At 35.9% G+C, this 15,357-nt stretch overlaps 1 protein-coding gene across 1 annotated transcript in view; it reads left to right on the top strand.

The window, feature by feature from the left end:
• The window catches only part of ESYT2 (extended synaptotagmin 2), a 93,103-nt gene that overhangs the window by 64,177 nt on the left and 13,569 nt on the right, over positions 1 to 15,357 (top strand). The window contains exons 8-15 of the mRNA XM_082479882.1: positions 1,860 to 1,980; positions 2,598 to 2,774; positions 3,175 to 3,257; positions 4,569 to 4,617; positions 5,309 to 5,398; positions 5,935 to 6,030; positions 9,095 to 9,196; positions 13,654 to 13,716. Coding sequence (XP_082336008.1) covers positions 1,860 to 1,980; positions 2,598 to 2,774; positions 3,175 to 3,257; positions 4,569 to 4,617; positions 5,309 to 5,398; positions 5,935 to 6,030; positions 9,095 to 9,196; positions 13,654 to 13,716 — 781 coding nt within the window. The remainder of the gene's footprint in view (positions 1 to 1,859; positions 1,981 to 2,597; positions 2,775 to 3,174; positions 3,258 to 4,568; positions 4,618 to 5,308; positions 5,399 to 5,934; positions 6,031 to 9,094; positions 9,197 to 13,653; positions 13,717 to 15,357) is intronic.

The following is a 15,357-nucleotide window of genomic DNA, read 5'->3' as shown; positions in this document are numbered from 1 at the left end:
GATTCATCGTCAGACTTGTATTTTGAAAACTGTGACTGTTGCTTGGGTACTTACCATCTCGTCAGCTTTTTTTTTTTTTTTTCCTTTTAATGTTAAGACTGTTTGGGATGTTTATCTTAATTTTTTAAGTCAACTCAAACAAAATAATGGCTTCCATTTTCTTGGCTCGTTTTACAGAAAGTTGAACATACGTAAGTTGAAAATGTGATGTTTAGCAAAACAACTGAGAAACTTGAAAAGCAACATGTGTTACCATGACTAAAGGAAGCTACTTATTTTCAAATAAAATAATTACCTTGTAGTAGTTGTCTGAAGAATTACTGAAACTATAAATTTATAGGATTCAGTGTTCATATAGAATGAAAATCTTTGTAAATGTATCTGAATAAGCTCTGCAAGCAAGGAAGGGGAATGAAGATGATTCCTCTTTAGGACAGATGTGAATTAAGTCACAGAAGTTGCAAGGAAGCTTTTCCTTTGAGCAGTATCTTAACATTGTCCACTGTTGCTTCTTTCAGAGAATAAACAGAGGTCTGCACAGACCTGTCCATTGATCTTGATGCAATCTTGAGTTTCTTCTGTTCCTATTGTACTGGATGCTATTAAAAAGTCAGCTGTGTTCTATCATGTATCATAGTTCATCTGGATTTACAGTGGCAGTGGGCAGCTGAGGGGATGCAGGCTGTACAGGTTGCAAATCTCCGACACGAAAATTCAGTGGGAATTTGAAATGGGCCAGATTGTATTTAATGGGCTAAATCTGTTACCCATCTCTACCATAGTAAGTTTATTGCTCAACATGAAATTTTCTTCCCAAATTAAAATGTAATATATATTACATTTCACTGCAGCTTTTGTGTTTGTATGCTGCCAGTGAGTCAGAGCTACTCCCAACTGGAGACTGATTCTTAGAAAAACTTCACAAGGTGACTACACACAAGTGCTTATTCTGAACACCGTTCTAAGTAATCAAACATTATCGGCATCTTAATTTCAAAAAGACTGTAAAAGGAGAATCATAAAGTGTGAGAGTGCATCTGCAGTTCAGAATATCTCAAGTATTTTTATAATTTTCTCTATGAACCTTTGTACATGCCCCTAAAATCTTCCTGGATACTTGTCTTCCATGGTGAATTGTACCACCCCAGTTCTGCCCTTTTGCCAGCGTAGGCAACGTGTGTAACCAATGGTGTTGGTTTGTTGTCACTTCAGACCCAAACTGGGTGAACTCGTAGCTTAGGAAATCTTTTTCTTTCCTGTGTTTGTGGGGGAGTGTGGGGTTGGGTTTTTTTAAATGATTCATGACCAATGTGATTGTACTGCCACTCCCTTTTTGCCAGAACAAAACCTGTTTTGCTTCCCTAGGCTATATTTTACTCGGCCACGAGCATGTTTTCTTTGTTTCTGTTTGAAATGACAGTCCTCCAGCTCAAGAGGACAACATGTTTCGTAACAAAATGGGAATGGTTGGCCAAACTTTCAGCGACAGTTAAATCGTTGCTGAAATACAAAAGTAGATTAATAGTTAACATCTGCATGGTTACATGCAACGCAGGCAAGAAAACTTACGCAACGGCCTTTTACCCTGGGTGGCTTTAAAAGCTGGGGGTGAAGGGGGAAATGAGAACTTTATCTTCATAGCTGTGGTTTCTGCTGTTCAGTGTCAGCTGCTTCCACCTGGTGGCCATTTTGGCAAGAACCCTTTATTTTAAAAAAAGCGTTTAAAAAACCATGTGTCTTCTACTTCCCCAAAGGGCGTTTCCCTCATTTAGGTTGTTAAGCAGCAAAAGGAGTGTATTACTGTGACATAACATGTGTTTAATTCTTATGAAGTAATTGAGGATTATTTTCTCCAACAGTGGCTTATCAGATACAATAATATTGGATATAATATCCAACTACCTGGTCCTTCCAAACAGAATTACAGTCCCCCTTGTCAGCGAAGTGCAGATTGCTCAGTTGCGGTTTCCTATACCAAAGGTATGCACGTTTCTGTTAATACTAATGATCTGGCATTTAGTTTTTCCTGTAGTAATTAATAACTGTTAAAGATATGCACATTTGTGTGAATTTCTGAATACAGTTATTGCAGTAGTAAAAGTTATCATGAATCCAGTCACTTAAAAGAATTGATACAATTTATAATACTTTCTGTGCAGTTAATGTTTCATAACACCAAGAAAGATTTTTTTGTCTTGCTACAATCTTAAACGTATTACTTGTTAAAATATAGTTCAACTGTATAGACTAAAAATTAAGTAGCACATGTTTTATATTATCACTGCAAATTATTGTCAGTGCTCTTCACTTGAAAGTTGTTACTACTTACTGCTACTTGCTTCCAGCAGGGTGGCATTTCTTGATGTAACTGGCATGTTTCTGATTGTTGATGACAGTTTTTCTTTTCAGGAATCTCTTTAGTGATAAGTCTGCTGTGTATCTGGATCGTCATTTATATCTCTCCATTTACAGTGTGTCCAAATTAAGTTTCATGTTAAAGAAATCACAATGGAAATTATAAAACATATATATTGCAAAAATTGTGATGGCATGGGGCCTTTCAGGTTACTACATAAACTCATCTTTTCCTTTTTCAGGGTGTTCTAAGGATACACTTTATTGAAGCTCAGGACCTGGAGGGGAAAGATACTTACCTAAAAGGGATTGTTAAAGGAAAGTCAGACCCCTATGGAATCATCCGTGTGGGCAACCAGATTTTCCAAAGCAAGGTCATCAAAGAAAACCTCAATCCAAAATGGAATGAAGTTTATGAGGTATAATGAATAAAAATACCTTGTTGTGCGTTGTCTTCTAAAGTTTCTTTTGTTAAAGAATACACTCTGGGGACTTCCTCGAGAAGCTTCTTGATGTCTCCCTCTAAAACCCAAAGTTCTGTAACAAAACAGAAATTCTCCATTGATGTATATGCTTCTTTTGTCTAGACTAAGCATCAGTAGTTCCGAAAAGCAGTCTAGTCTCTTGAAGCCAACATTAGCAAATCACATCTGAAAAGCTCTTACACTCGCTCTACTCATTAAATTTTTTTAAAGCATTTCCTTATTGATATGTTTTAATACACAAAGGGACTGTAGTTTAATGTTTTACTGTTACTATGCCATTTAAAAAAACATAGTTAGTTTTACCGTTGACAGTGCCAACTTACTGTACTTCCAGGCCTTAGTATATGAACATCCAGGACAAGAGCTAGAGATTGAGCTCTTTGATGAAGATCCAGATAAAGATGACTTCCTGGGAAGGTAAATGTTACGGAGAATATGCTTGTAGGTATTGAAAAGAGATGAAGTATTTCGATGTAATCTTTTTATTTCTTTTTTTTCCTTTTTGCATTTTATTGCAGTTGTAGTTCTGCTACATTACTATATTTATAAATTCATTATCTTTTCAAATTGATGGTAGTAAGCAGTTCCTTAAGTACTTCATATATGTGAATATATGTATATAGAAATGTGCTTGTGCGTATATATACGCATCTATATGTTTACATATTTTTTGAAAAATAAGGTAAGTGTTGTGGGTACCCAGAAAAATAAAGATTGTTTATTTTGTAGTAATTGTATACCCTACCTGCTTTCGTAAGCAGCACTAAGTCTTAAGTATTTCTTCAGGGAAGTTAATTTAGCTTTATAGCTGTGTATCTTCTTCATCTTCATAGTTTTTAAATGGCTGTCGGACAGTTTATTTTTTCTAAGAGATTATCTTAACTATATGATTAAAGAAAAGAAATTGCTGTAATGCTTTTGCAAACATTACTCACTCTTAGATTCCATAGGCCTGCCTTTAGTGTTTACCCATAAACATTTCAGGGTTTTAGTCAGCTTCTTTCTCCAGTAATTTGTCACCTTTATTTCTTGCAGAGTTTTGGAGCTTCCCATTGTTGCTTTCCATACAGAGTAGAACTCCCTTATCTTTCCAGCTCCTTCTCTCTTAACAGGAGCAACAGTACCTACTTCTCTTCTCATTAAAATAAAGAAGTAGGTAGTACGAAGGCTTCTTTTCTTTGCACTTCCCTAATCTTACACTGAAGTGGTGGGGGGGGAAAGTGGCATAACGTGTACATCAATACTAATAAAATAAAAAGCCACAACAACTCTTCGTGCACTGGCATGCAGTTCTCTGCCCTGTTTAATTTTTAGCAGATTCCCTGGTACATTTTAGCTTGTGTGAACTAGCACTCTTCCAGACAATGCCAAAGCATGAATTTGGTCATAGCATATGTCCAGGGGCTATTTGCAGTGGGTAATTTGGATGTAGTCACTGCTCTGAGAGTTTGGTCATACGTATGTGAGCCATACTGTGCCAGTCACCCCTGTTGCTACAAAACGGGCTCTAGTATAGGCATATTTTCTGTTATCCTGCATTCATCTTCGTTCAGCCATTTCATTCCCTACTTCTTCCTCTCTTAGGGGCTAAAAGAATAGTATTCTGCTCTTTTTGAACCCAGTGGAAGCCTGGATACTCAGCAAGCACAGGGTGGGATTTGCATTCTGTATTAAACTTTTTGCTTCTTGGCTAAGATACTGATTTTTCTTTTGTTTTCTTTTTTCTAGTTTGATGATAGATTTAATTGAAGTTGAAAAGGAGCGTCTTCTAGATGAGGTAAGTGTTCTGTAAGTTTTGCTTTAAAAAACCCGTATGTTGTATATATAGTTGTTCTTGTATTATTATTTCCTGGGGACAGTTCCCATATGTGCGTGAATTACCTTAATGCTATAGAAATAGATTCCTTGATGATCAGTACAGTGTTTTAAGGGATAGCTGAATTGGTGAAATCTGAAGAATAATGGCATTCTTCTTCTGTCTTGGGGTTTTAAGATTACTAGTATGTAAATGCAAAAAAGCAGTAACTTATATATTTGGTGAGAGCTTTTTCTTGCAGGAGAATAGAATTTCTTGCCCAGTTTAACTATTATTCGACTTAGCAGACTAATTTTTGTCCTATACGTAAGAGAGATTGTCATGAGATCTTATGTATTGTTAAGAATTATGTTATGCAGGGTTTGTATTTCCAGAACATCTTTACAGAACTTAAAGAATTCTCGTGGTATTTTAAAAATGCATTTACTATATAACAGAGGGTTGCATGGCTGTTTTTGTTGTTCTGTGTTGTAATATTTAGTCTGGAATAGGAAATTTGAAACAATGAATCAGATTTTTTCTGCTTATGCAGACTTCAGCTCTACAAGATTTCTAATCAAGTTTAGCATTTCCTAAATGTCCTGAGGAGCCAATTGCAATCATGTACTTGTTTGTTGTCAGATGACTTCACATTATTTTGCTTGACTTTTAGTGGTTTACTTTGGATGAAGTGTCCAAAGGAAAATTACATTTAAAACTGGAATGGCTCACATTGATGCCAACTGCTGAAAATCTAGACAAGGTATTAAAGGAACACATTACTTCTATCCTAGTCTTAATTGTTGTGGGGTGTTTCTTGTTGTGGGTTTGTTTGGGGTTTTTGTATTAAGCATGTAAGTAATTTAATTCTTTATCCAAATTCACAGTAGCTAAACCTGTAACTTTATTCCAACCTGTTTGTCTTTAGAAATCTTAAACCAGTCATAACTGTCAATGTACTCTTGTGGCATGGGATTTTAAAATCCTTTTGTCATCCTCTTCTTTTCTTTTAATGTTATGGTTTGAGAATATCAGCTGACATTTCATTAGCCTGGGAGATAAAGCTGGATTTGATATTTTAATCTGTCCAATCTAAAAAACATAATTAGGAAATGGGGTGGAAATTTCCATAAAAAAATATTTATACGAGTCTTGAAAACTTACTACTTAGGCTTCATAGCGTGCATTTGTAAATGTTTGCATTTTGGGAGATGTTTTTAAAATATTTTTTCGGGAATGGGACAGAAATAATAATACTATTTGATTTTCAGAAAGGTTTACAGTATGTTTTTGGTTTAGGTGCTAACAAGCATTAGAGCTGATAAAGACCAAGCCAATGATGGGCTTTCTTCTGCATTACTTATTCTCTATTTGGACTCAGCAAGAAACCTGCCCGTAAGTTATATTCTGATGGATACCCTTTTGTCATGGGTATCCCCTGCGTACTTCCAGCATGTCTTGCTTGGTAGTATGGCACACTGCTTTACTAACACACATTATGCCATGTTTTCTATACTTTCTCTCATTTCAAAGCGTGTAATGTAAGGTCCACAAGTCTAGTAGTATAGTATTCTAGATATATATTTAATAAAACATTACTTTTTATCAGTGTGATTTTTCTTTAAAGAATGCTCCTTTCCTGGACTTGAAAGGCTGCATGTTTTTATTACACAGTGTTTTCCATAAATAGTATGGGATTAGCATGAGGAATTTTAAGGAACTAACTGGGAAAAGGCCCACTTCCTTCAGTTCAGGTAAACTTGCTTGCTTTCGTTTAGGGTATCTGTGGTAGATTTGAAGGTATTGAAGTCCTCATTGTGAAATTAATACTGTGCAGTTGATGTTACAGTGGCAGAATACTTGTATGAGATCTCTGTCAGGTTGTCATTTGGAGTATTGTTTATTTGTGTGTGCAAAACATAAAACCAAAAAAATTAATGGTTCTGTCATTATATGGATTATACGATGGGACTGTGAAATAGCCTGTTTATGACAAGCACAGACTGGTAGTTTATTTCAGGTTAATAAAGTACTGTTCCTGGTTGTAAATGACAGCAGTGGTAAAGTAAACCCTACCATAAATAGATATGTGAAGCATAACACTGAGTTTTGCTGTTTTTCAGCATTGCTACTAGATGAGAAATTCTGGAAGTGATGACTAAAATACTAATCCAGAGAATAAAGTTTTCAAGCTTCAGATTTTTTACATGCATTTTAAAATTTGCCCGCTCATCTTAAATTTAAGTTAAATGTTGCATCAAACAGAGTGGTAACAAATGAAAGCTTAGCAGCCTAAACAATTTACGTCACTGACTAGTGATTTCACGTCTGTTCCAGGGTGTGTAGAGCAGTGTTTGGAAGTAATATTTATAAGTTAATTTAAAAGCTAAAAAGATGTAGCTCATTTGGAATAGAACCCCACATTATCTTTTTAACCTCACTGTACTGAGTTCGGGGGAACTCTGTAACTTAGCAGAAAAAACGTAGAATTACTCTAGTACAGAGTAAGCAGAAATAGAATAGAATTATGGTGTGCTTAACATCAGTTTCAGAATATTGCAATACACAGAAAAAGTCCGTCTGCCACCTCTTCTGTGCATTAGGGTAAATTGAACCCGTTTCTGTATTTTCTTGTTCGACCACTGGATTTTACTCAAACTGTTACAAGTTTAATATATTTGTTAAAATACCCTAAAGCCTCTTACTTAAAATGAATAGTTTAAAGTTCTGTGATCCACAATTTCCAGTTTTTTTCCATACAACTCTGCTTCTCTGTATTAGATTAGGTTCTCCAGCAAACACTTGGAGGCTTTGTTATAAGTTTAGTTTTTTCCCTTCCTGTTTTAAACAAACGTTCTGTAACATTTTCTCCTTCCTTCAGAAAGGTTAGGCTGCAAGTCTTGAGTTCTACCTACTTTGGGGGACAGTATTTTAATTTAAATGTCTTAATCAGTACTTCTAATTAGTAGATCTCTAAACTCTAGGGCACAGAAAAGGGAAGGGGAAGTTCTTTGCACAGTTAGGAAATTTGGGAACAGGATTCTTATTACTGTATCTGATGTTCTGTCTATAGTACAAGATTGCCTGGGTGGGTTGAGAATAAGGATGGGTATAGTGTGGGACCTCTTTAACCTTCATTTTTTCTTGCTTTACCAGCCCAGAAAAGCAGTAGTTACAAATCTAAAAACGACTCAGTGTTTAACTTCAAGTAATTTTCTTTCCAGAAATATGTTATAAAGAATATAATGGCCCAGGTTGCCCAGAGGGGTTGTTGAGGCCCCATCCCTGGAGGAGTTCAAGGCCAGGCTGGACATGGCCTTGGGCAACCTGGTCTAGTGGGAGGTGTCCCTGCCTATGGCAGGGGAGGTTGGAACTCGATGATCTTCAAGGTCCCTTCCAACCTAAACCATTCTATGATAGAAAGTAACACTGAACACTTGAAAATTCCATTTACAACAATGAATTTAACACAGTATTGTATTATTTTAAGTTGTACAAAACCAGATACAAAAAGGCTTCACAGTTAGATGCAGGGGAAAATATCATGGGCTTCTTCATGCAGGAGAACTGAAAAGTTTCCTATAGATTATATAAAGACAATGCTTAGATAATGTCATGGAGCTGCTAGACAAACTGCAGTGAATTATAGCAAATACACCTTTATGTCCATTTGATTCTAATATGGAACAAGATTTACGAGACTAAAAATAGAAGTCTGCGGGCTTCTCATGTTGTGTTTGTATTCACTGATAGGTGTCATGTAGTGTAATAGCAAAATTAATTGCTCTTTTGGATTGCTTGTATTTATGGGGAACAAAAAGTTTGAAGAGAATGAAGTGTTAAAATTACACTAACCATTCTTAATAGTTTTGAAGACTTTGGTCCCCAACTTCAGTGTTACAGCTGAAATGTTTTTTAGATGAGTAAGTACTTCTTATTACGTTCAAAATGGATTTCTTAAGTTAATGCTTATCACTGATACATTTTAGATCTTGTTATCAGCCTTGTTTTGTTTGAGTTATAGTGGATAATTCCCAGCACAGGCATTTCTCTTGCACGGATCCATCATAGTGGTGGCTTTCTGAGACACTGGGATGATGAATCTGAAATATGTTTCAAGTGCAATAGAAACAGTGTAGAAGGCCGGTCTCTAAATTTACTTAGTTGGGTCTGCCATATAAATCTGAACTACCAAGAGTAAACTTGGAAAGTGGGTTAATATATTTGAATAACTAATAAAAAATAAAAATAAAAAAACTTTCACCTTGCTACACTACAGAAAGTCATTTAACTGATGAAACTATTTGTAATGACAAATATTTACTTTTTGTTATCTGCTGTTTTCTCTGGAATCCTTTGACTGTTTTCCTTAACTTTTTTGTGTAGTAAAGCTGCTTATGCATTCATTCTGCCACAATCCCATCACTCTGCTTTCTCCTTCCATTTCCATCTTCCTAAGAGTATCTACGAGGGAAACTTTGGGTGTGGATACTTAAAAGAGAGGAGAGCATCGGGACTAGTCTTTTGTGAAAACACTACCTCACTCTATAGAGCACTATTTGTGAGTTCTCTGGTATTATTTGTATTGTACCTTTTATCTGCCAGAGTGTGGATTAGTGCTACTAAAGCCACTCACTCTAGTGGAATGAGAGCATGCAATTTGTTTTGCTGCATGGTTTCAACAAGTGTGCATTGTTTTTGTGCTATTTTTATTGCATTTTAAAGGCTACTTAAATTTCATTGATCAGCATATCATTGGGTAAGTAATTAACTTTTTATGATAAAAACCCAAGATAAGTTTATTGTAAAAGCTCTTACATTTAACTTAAATTGCTGATTCATTGAGAAATAAAATGCATACTATACTAGCACGCTGTGTGCTGGTGAATTGTTGGCTTTTATTGCAAAGAAACTAATAAATATTACAACCAACATCCCTGTAGTTTCTTTAAAAGGTGATGTACTCAATGTTTGTAAGAACTTGCAACCTCTCCACACTGGTTCAAGTATTGCTTTAAAAATGGGTGTGGTTCTTTGTGCTCCCCAAAATAACAATTCCCTTGTAAATTCTATTTCACTTCATGATGCTCCTTGTTTTGCAAATTCCCAGGCTCCTTTTCTTTTTTTCAAATTAGTCTGTAGTCAGGAAAATCCAGGCTAGGGAGAACCACCAATAAATAGTTTTTGCTTGAATTTAATGTTACAAGGTTATTACAAACTAATGAGCCTCTTAATCTCTTAGTCGTAAATCTGTAAACACAACCTTGGCAGCTTCAGAAAGAATGAGAATCTATCTGTTCAGAAGAACTCTTTTGCCAGAGAGAGGTGGGCATGCCATTGTGCATCGTGCAGATAAATTTGTTGCTGGCTGGCTACTTGTGGCTCATATCACAAACCTCGATTTAAAAACACCTTCTCCCCTGCCCCCCTCCAAATCCCAACAAAATCTGTTTCTGTGGTCCTTTCAGTTAATTTCACTGTAGAAGTTCTTTGTAAAGTATCAAAAAAATTAGATCCGTTACCAAATCTTGTTAAAACGTAATGAATGAGAAATGCAGTTCATAAGCTATGGTTCAGTTATCTTGGTATTAAGACTGATAACTAAAAGAAACAGCAACTACTTATAAAACTGCTAGATAGATCCTAAAAATAATAATAGCTTTTTTAAAAAATCGAAATGCTTGTTAAAGATTGCAGCCCTGATGTTTGTGTTGATCTCAGGGTCTTTGCATTAGGTCGTGTCGTCTACATATGACAGCATCTATTTAGACATCGCACAAAACTTTGCAAATCCCCAAAGCGATTTGTGAGTCGGAGTGGAACAGCAACCATTTTAAGATAGCCAGGTCTGGATTTCGTCCAACAGCAGTGTTAACTGCCTTGTTCTGCAGTTGGGTGCTAGTCTTGCAGCAAGCAAGAGCACGAGATTTGTGGCTGGAGGCTGGGAGAGAGGAGAGGACTGTAACAGCCCAGAGGTAATAACAGCTTCAGCAGTCATAAAACTGTACCTTGTTTTCAGGGCATCTTCAAACACGAGGTATTATACACACATTCACACCTGCAAGTTCAGATACCTAACTGACATGTAACAGGAGTTACTTGGGGAAGCGGGGGGATTATTAAAAAGTGGACTCACTCTATATAGGGAGAGGAAACTCCAGTGCCCTGAGTGCTCTCCGTTCCTTTCTAGACAGTTTTATTGGCTGCTGGGAACCTAGATTCATGACACCTAGTTCAGACATTTACCCATTTAAATCTGATTTATCTGAAGTTAAGGAGTATGAAAGTGTTCTTAGTGTAATTTCTGAAAGTGAGTAACACGAGTTTTATGATACACTATCATTAGCTCATAACACGTTTTTTTTTAATTTAGTGTCTATACAACATATAAATTATCCGTATTTTAAATCAGCTGTTACAGATTGGGGACTGTCTTCTGGTCATCAATTGAGGATGCACTCAGAGATTTAGAAATGTCTAAAGCCTCGTTTTAACCCCAAGCAAGACTTAGTGAGTCAAAAGGAATAATAAGTTGTACTCCAAAGCATAGTGAATTAGGTTCTGGCTTAATAAAAAAGCAGCTTGCGGTATAATTTATGGGTTTGTTATTAGGATTTACTGCAAATGTTGCTGGCTGTTACAGAGTGTTAGCCTGAAACCTGATTTATTCCACTCTGTCAGTTATCAATATATTTCTTGCATACCTGTCCCCTTTTACTAAAACTGCAGAGACGCTCAGAACCATAGCAAGACAATTTTGTCACCCAAGGCAGGACCTTTTATTGGCTTTTTATATTGAATACTCCCTTTTCTTCTCCTAGTCTCCTCCCGCCCAGCCTTTCAGCCACCATCCTCATGGACCTGCAGCTCCTTCCCTTGAAACCTGAAGTCTGGCTTAAACATATTTGCCCCAGCTGATGTCCCTCTTGGCCTTTCCTTGCTATGATTCCAGAGGAATTGAGACATGTTCAATATCCAGGAATCATTGGTTGCCTGCCTTTATAATTGATCACATAGGTTTGTTTTTGACTTTTAAAATTCTTTGAAATAATAGAAAATAGAAGTGTACTGAATATGCAGGTGCAAGTGTGAAGGAAAGATGGCCAGTAAGTTGAGGAGCAGTTTAGGATTCAAAATACTCTTGATTAATTGCAGATGCTATCTGGAAAAATAAGGTATTTTTCCATAGAGGTCACTGCACCCATATAATTATGGGATGGAAATAGCTGTCTGATGGATAGCTCTACAGAAACAGATCTGTAGTCTTGCTGTATCATGCTGTTATGAAAGACAAACACCATACTGTATGTAGAAAGAGGAGTGTAGCCTGTAAGATGTATGTGCTAATCTGTCTGTTCTACTTAGCTGTTACTAAGGCCCCAATTTTGGCCACAGCGATTTAAGATCTGAAAGACAGCAGTGATGATAACGAGAAAGCCAGTAAACATGACTAGCAGAGGAAGAGGAACTAGGATGAGTTTAGCCTTAGGAAGTAAAGGTGGGGATGGAAATGATACAAGGCTGCTGCAAACAACGTGACTTTTTCATCTCTGTCAGAATTCAAGAAACAGTGCTTAAGCTCCAGCAAGGAACATACCTGTTAGGCATTAACAAATTGCCCTAATTTTCTAATTTTTCTAATGAAAAGAATAGTTAAACATTAGGATTGATACAGCTAGGGATATTGTGCAGTCTCCATCTTTGAAGGTCTTTCAGTACAATAATAAGTCCCAAACATATCAAATAAATAGCTGTGGGAGATTACTTGATTTTATTTTAAGAAAAATAATGATTAAAAAAAAATCCCACAAAACCAGCCAAACCTTATTTCTGGTTTTCTCCGCTTTCATCATGTGGTATATTCATTCTGAAATAGAAATGTTAAAGCTGAATGCCAGGGATCTCATCATATGTATTGGCGAACTTCAGGATATGACATTCCAAAAGAAAATGTAAAAATGTGTTTCTGCACAAAGGTTAAATCTCTATTCAAATTTTAGTCACTTTTGGATTTGAATTTCAGGAAGGCATTTCTTTTGGCAGAGCATTAACAGTGTTGGTTCCTGTTCATAAACCAGCATGTTTAAAGAGGCCATTAGGCAATTTGTTTGTTGCCACACAGTACAGCTTTTAAAGCAGAATTCTCCCTCGAAACAAAAATTTGTGCTTGAAGAAAAAGCCAGCCATAAGTCTACTAACTTGAGGGCTGATTTATTTCAAAATTGTATTTCCTGAAATTATTTCTTATGACTTGAATGCAAATTTTCTGTAATATTTTTGTACTTTACATGTGTCACTTCAAGGAGAATATGTTATTCTTAAAACAAAATTGCAAAATGTGCTTAGTTAATGGAAAGTAGTCAGAGGTTTTGTCCTGCTAAATCAGTTCAAATTCCTATTGTTAGTGTATTTGCATGTCTTCATTCAACTGAGTAAAGTAGTAGACTTTCGAGTTAGCATGCTGTATGTGTATCGTTCATCTGCTGAAGAGGCTCAAATGACAGATTTTTTTAATTATCTAAGTCCTATCAATACTTTTAGCATAGTAATTTCTCCCATAAAAGGACTCCTTTGCATACTTACTGACATCATCAGAGAAGCTTCTATGTTGTGAAAATATACTTAACCAAATTTTAAAAAGATTCATTCAGAAGGCAGTCCATAGGACATCAGGCATTCAATAAAACCTATTTTGTGAAGTTTCCGTATTATGGTAAAAAAAAACAGCTAAGGGAAATATAAGTGCACTGAAAATGAGTATAATATTTTTAAAGCAGAATACAAACATTCAGAGAGGACAAGAGGGGAAAAAAAAAAGTTTTGTTGGACTTTTGTTGTTGTTGTTGTGGTTCCTTCATTGTTTCATTTGAAAGATTTCTGGGTTTTTTTTTTAGGTTGATTTTTTTTTTTCCCCCACTTTGTTCTATGTTGTCGTGTCATAATTAATTAACCTAGTGAAATTGCTTCATTGCATGACTTACTAACCCTTCCTATGTTCATTCTCTCCTGACTTAAAAGCATAATCCATTAGAAATTAACCCTGATGGCTTGAAGAAGGCTGCTGTTCAGAAAGCCCTAAAGGTAAAACTAATGTAGTTGTCCATTTAAGGTCACAAAAGTAATTGGAAATGCACAAATGCCTGCAACGCTCCTCTTCCAACAGTGGATGGAATTTCTGTGGCCAGATACATACTTAGTGCAATTTGGTTTCAAGCAGCGGTCAAGATACTGGTAAAATACTGTGGTCTGTGGGAATGTGAATTTTAGATCAGTTGAGTGGAGTATAGACTGCTTTAGAAGACTGGGGGAAAAATTAGTCCTGAGAACTAATATGTAGTGGTAACTAAAGAACAAGGCTGACATGAAAGCTAAAACATCTTTTACATACTGAGTGATACTTTATTGGTCAGTTCTGAATGACTAACCAATAAAATCACTCTCTGACATGTTTTGAAATAATCTTGTTTCTGCTAGATGTTTTTAGAAGGCTTTGCATCTTTTATATAAGTGCTGAATAAATTTAGCACAGCTTTTTGATACAGAAGACAGAGTTGAGACTTGGAAGGGATAAGCCAAGTTCTCACCTGGAGAAACTTGGACAAGAGGCAGTCTCTAACAGGCTGTCAACAGCAAATCTCTCAGTGGCAGGTGGTAGAGGTGCGTTGTAAGCGTGTGTGTGTATTGCTGCCTATTTAGCATGAATTAAAATTATTTCTATTTATGTATCAGCATAAGCAACAAGGGTCTTTTTGTCAACTTCTGTAGTCTCATTATTTTATGAAGAAAAGAGAGTTTGGGGCACCTTTTTATGAACAAACAAAAAACCGAAACAAATTTCACCTACCACTTTTACACGCCATCAGTTGGAGTGTAATCTGACTTTCTGTTCCTTAAACCTTTGTATTCTGTTGTCTTTGAGAGAGAGCTATATATTTTTTATTAGAAATCATGAAAAAAAGAAATGCGGCATTCATCCAAGAAAGGAGTGCTTTCTTAACAGCTTTTTTTCTAAAGGAAACTGTGTCACTAAAGGAGCAGTGTGTCACATTAAAGTCAAGTAAAATTAGTGGAAGTATGATGTACAAAATGTAAGTTCAGATCCCAAAATACCTAAAATATGCACGTTCCTAATTTAAAATAACAAAATCATTTAATCAATTGGTGGTAATTGTGACCTTACATGCATTAAGTAGATTTTAACTAACTTTCTGTTTACATACCTGATCTGTACGATTTCCTACATGGTAGAATTCAAAGTATATTATTAACCACATATACTATATTTTCTAGGCCTTTTAAACTGCGTTAATACCTGCTTGAGATGATTAACTTTCATGTCTAACTTTTCTTTCTGACTTAAATATTTGTTAGGTTAATTTAAAATTTGTGAAAGACGTGTAGTTGGGAATGTTCCTTTGTCTATATAATTTGTTTCTAAACTGATGTTTATTTTCACAGTTTGATGTAATGCTCTACACCTGGTGAGCAAGGCTCAGATATGGCAGATGGTTGATTCTCTAATAAAGAGTATTTGGTAAAGTGTAGAAATATACATCAGGCACGTTACAGTGCATCTTCTTTCTCCCCAGACTGAAAAGGGGGGAGTATCAATGTTCTGATAGTACATCCAATTTAATAATACTACTGCAATGTAAATGCAGTAAGCTCCCTGATTTGTGCTTTCTCCATATCTCCCCTCTGCATGCAATATTCATTTTGCAG

The sequence above is a fragment of the Vanellus vanellus genome (genome assembly GCF_965231255.1).
Source record: "Vanellus vanellus genome assembly, chromosome: 2".
Taxonomy (NCBI): domain Eukaryota; kingdom Metazoa; phylum Chordata; class Aves; order Charadriiformes; family Charadriidae; genus Vanellus; species Vanellus vanellus.
Note: the sequence above shows the minus strand (reverse complement) of the source record. Positions and strands in the feature narration are given on the sequence as shown.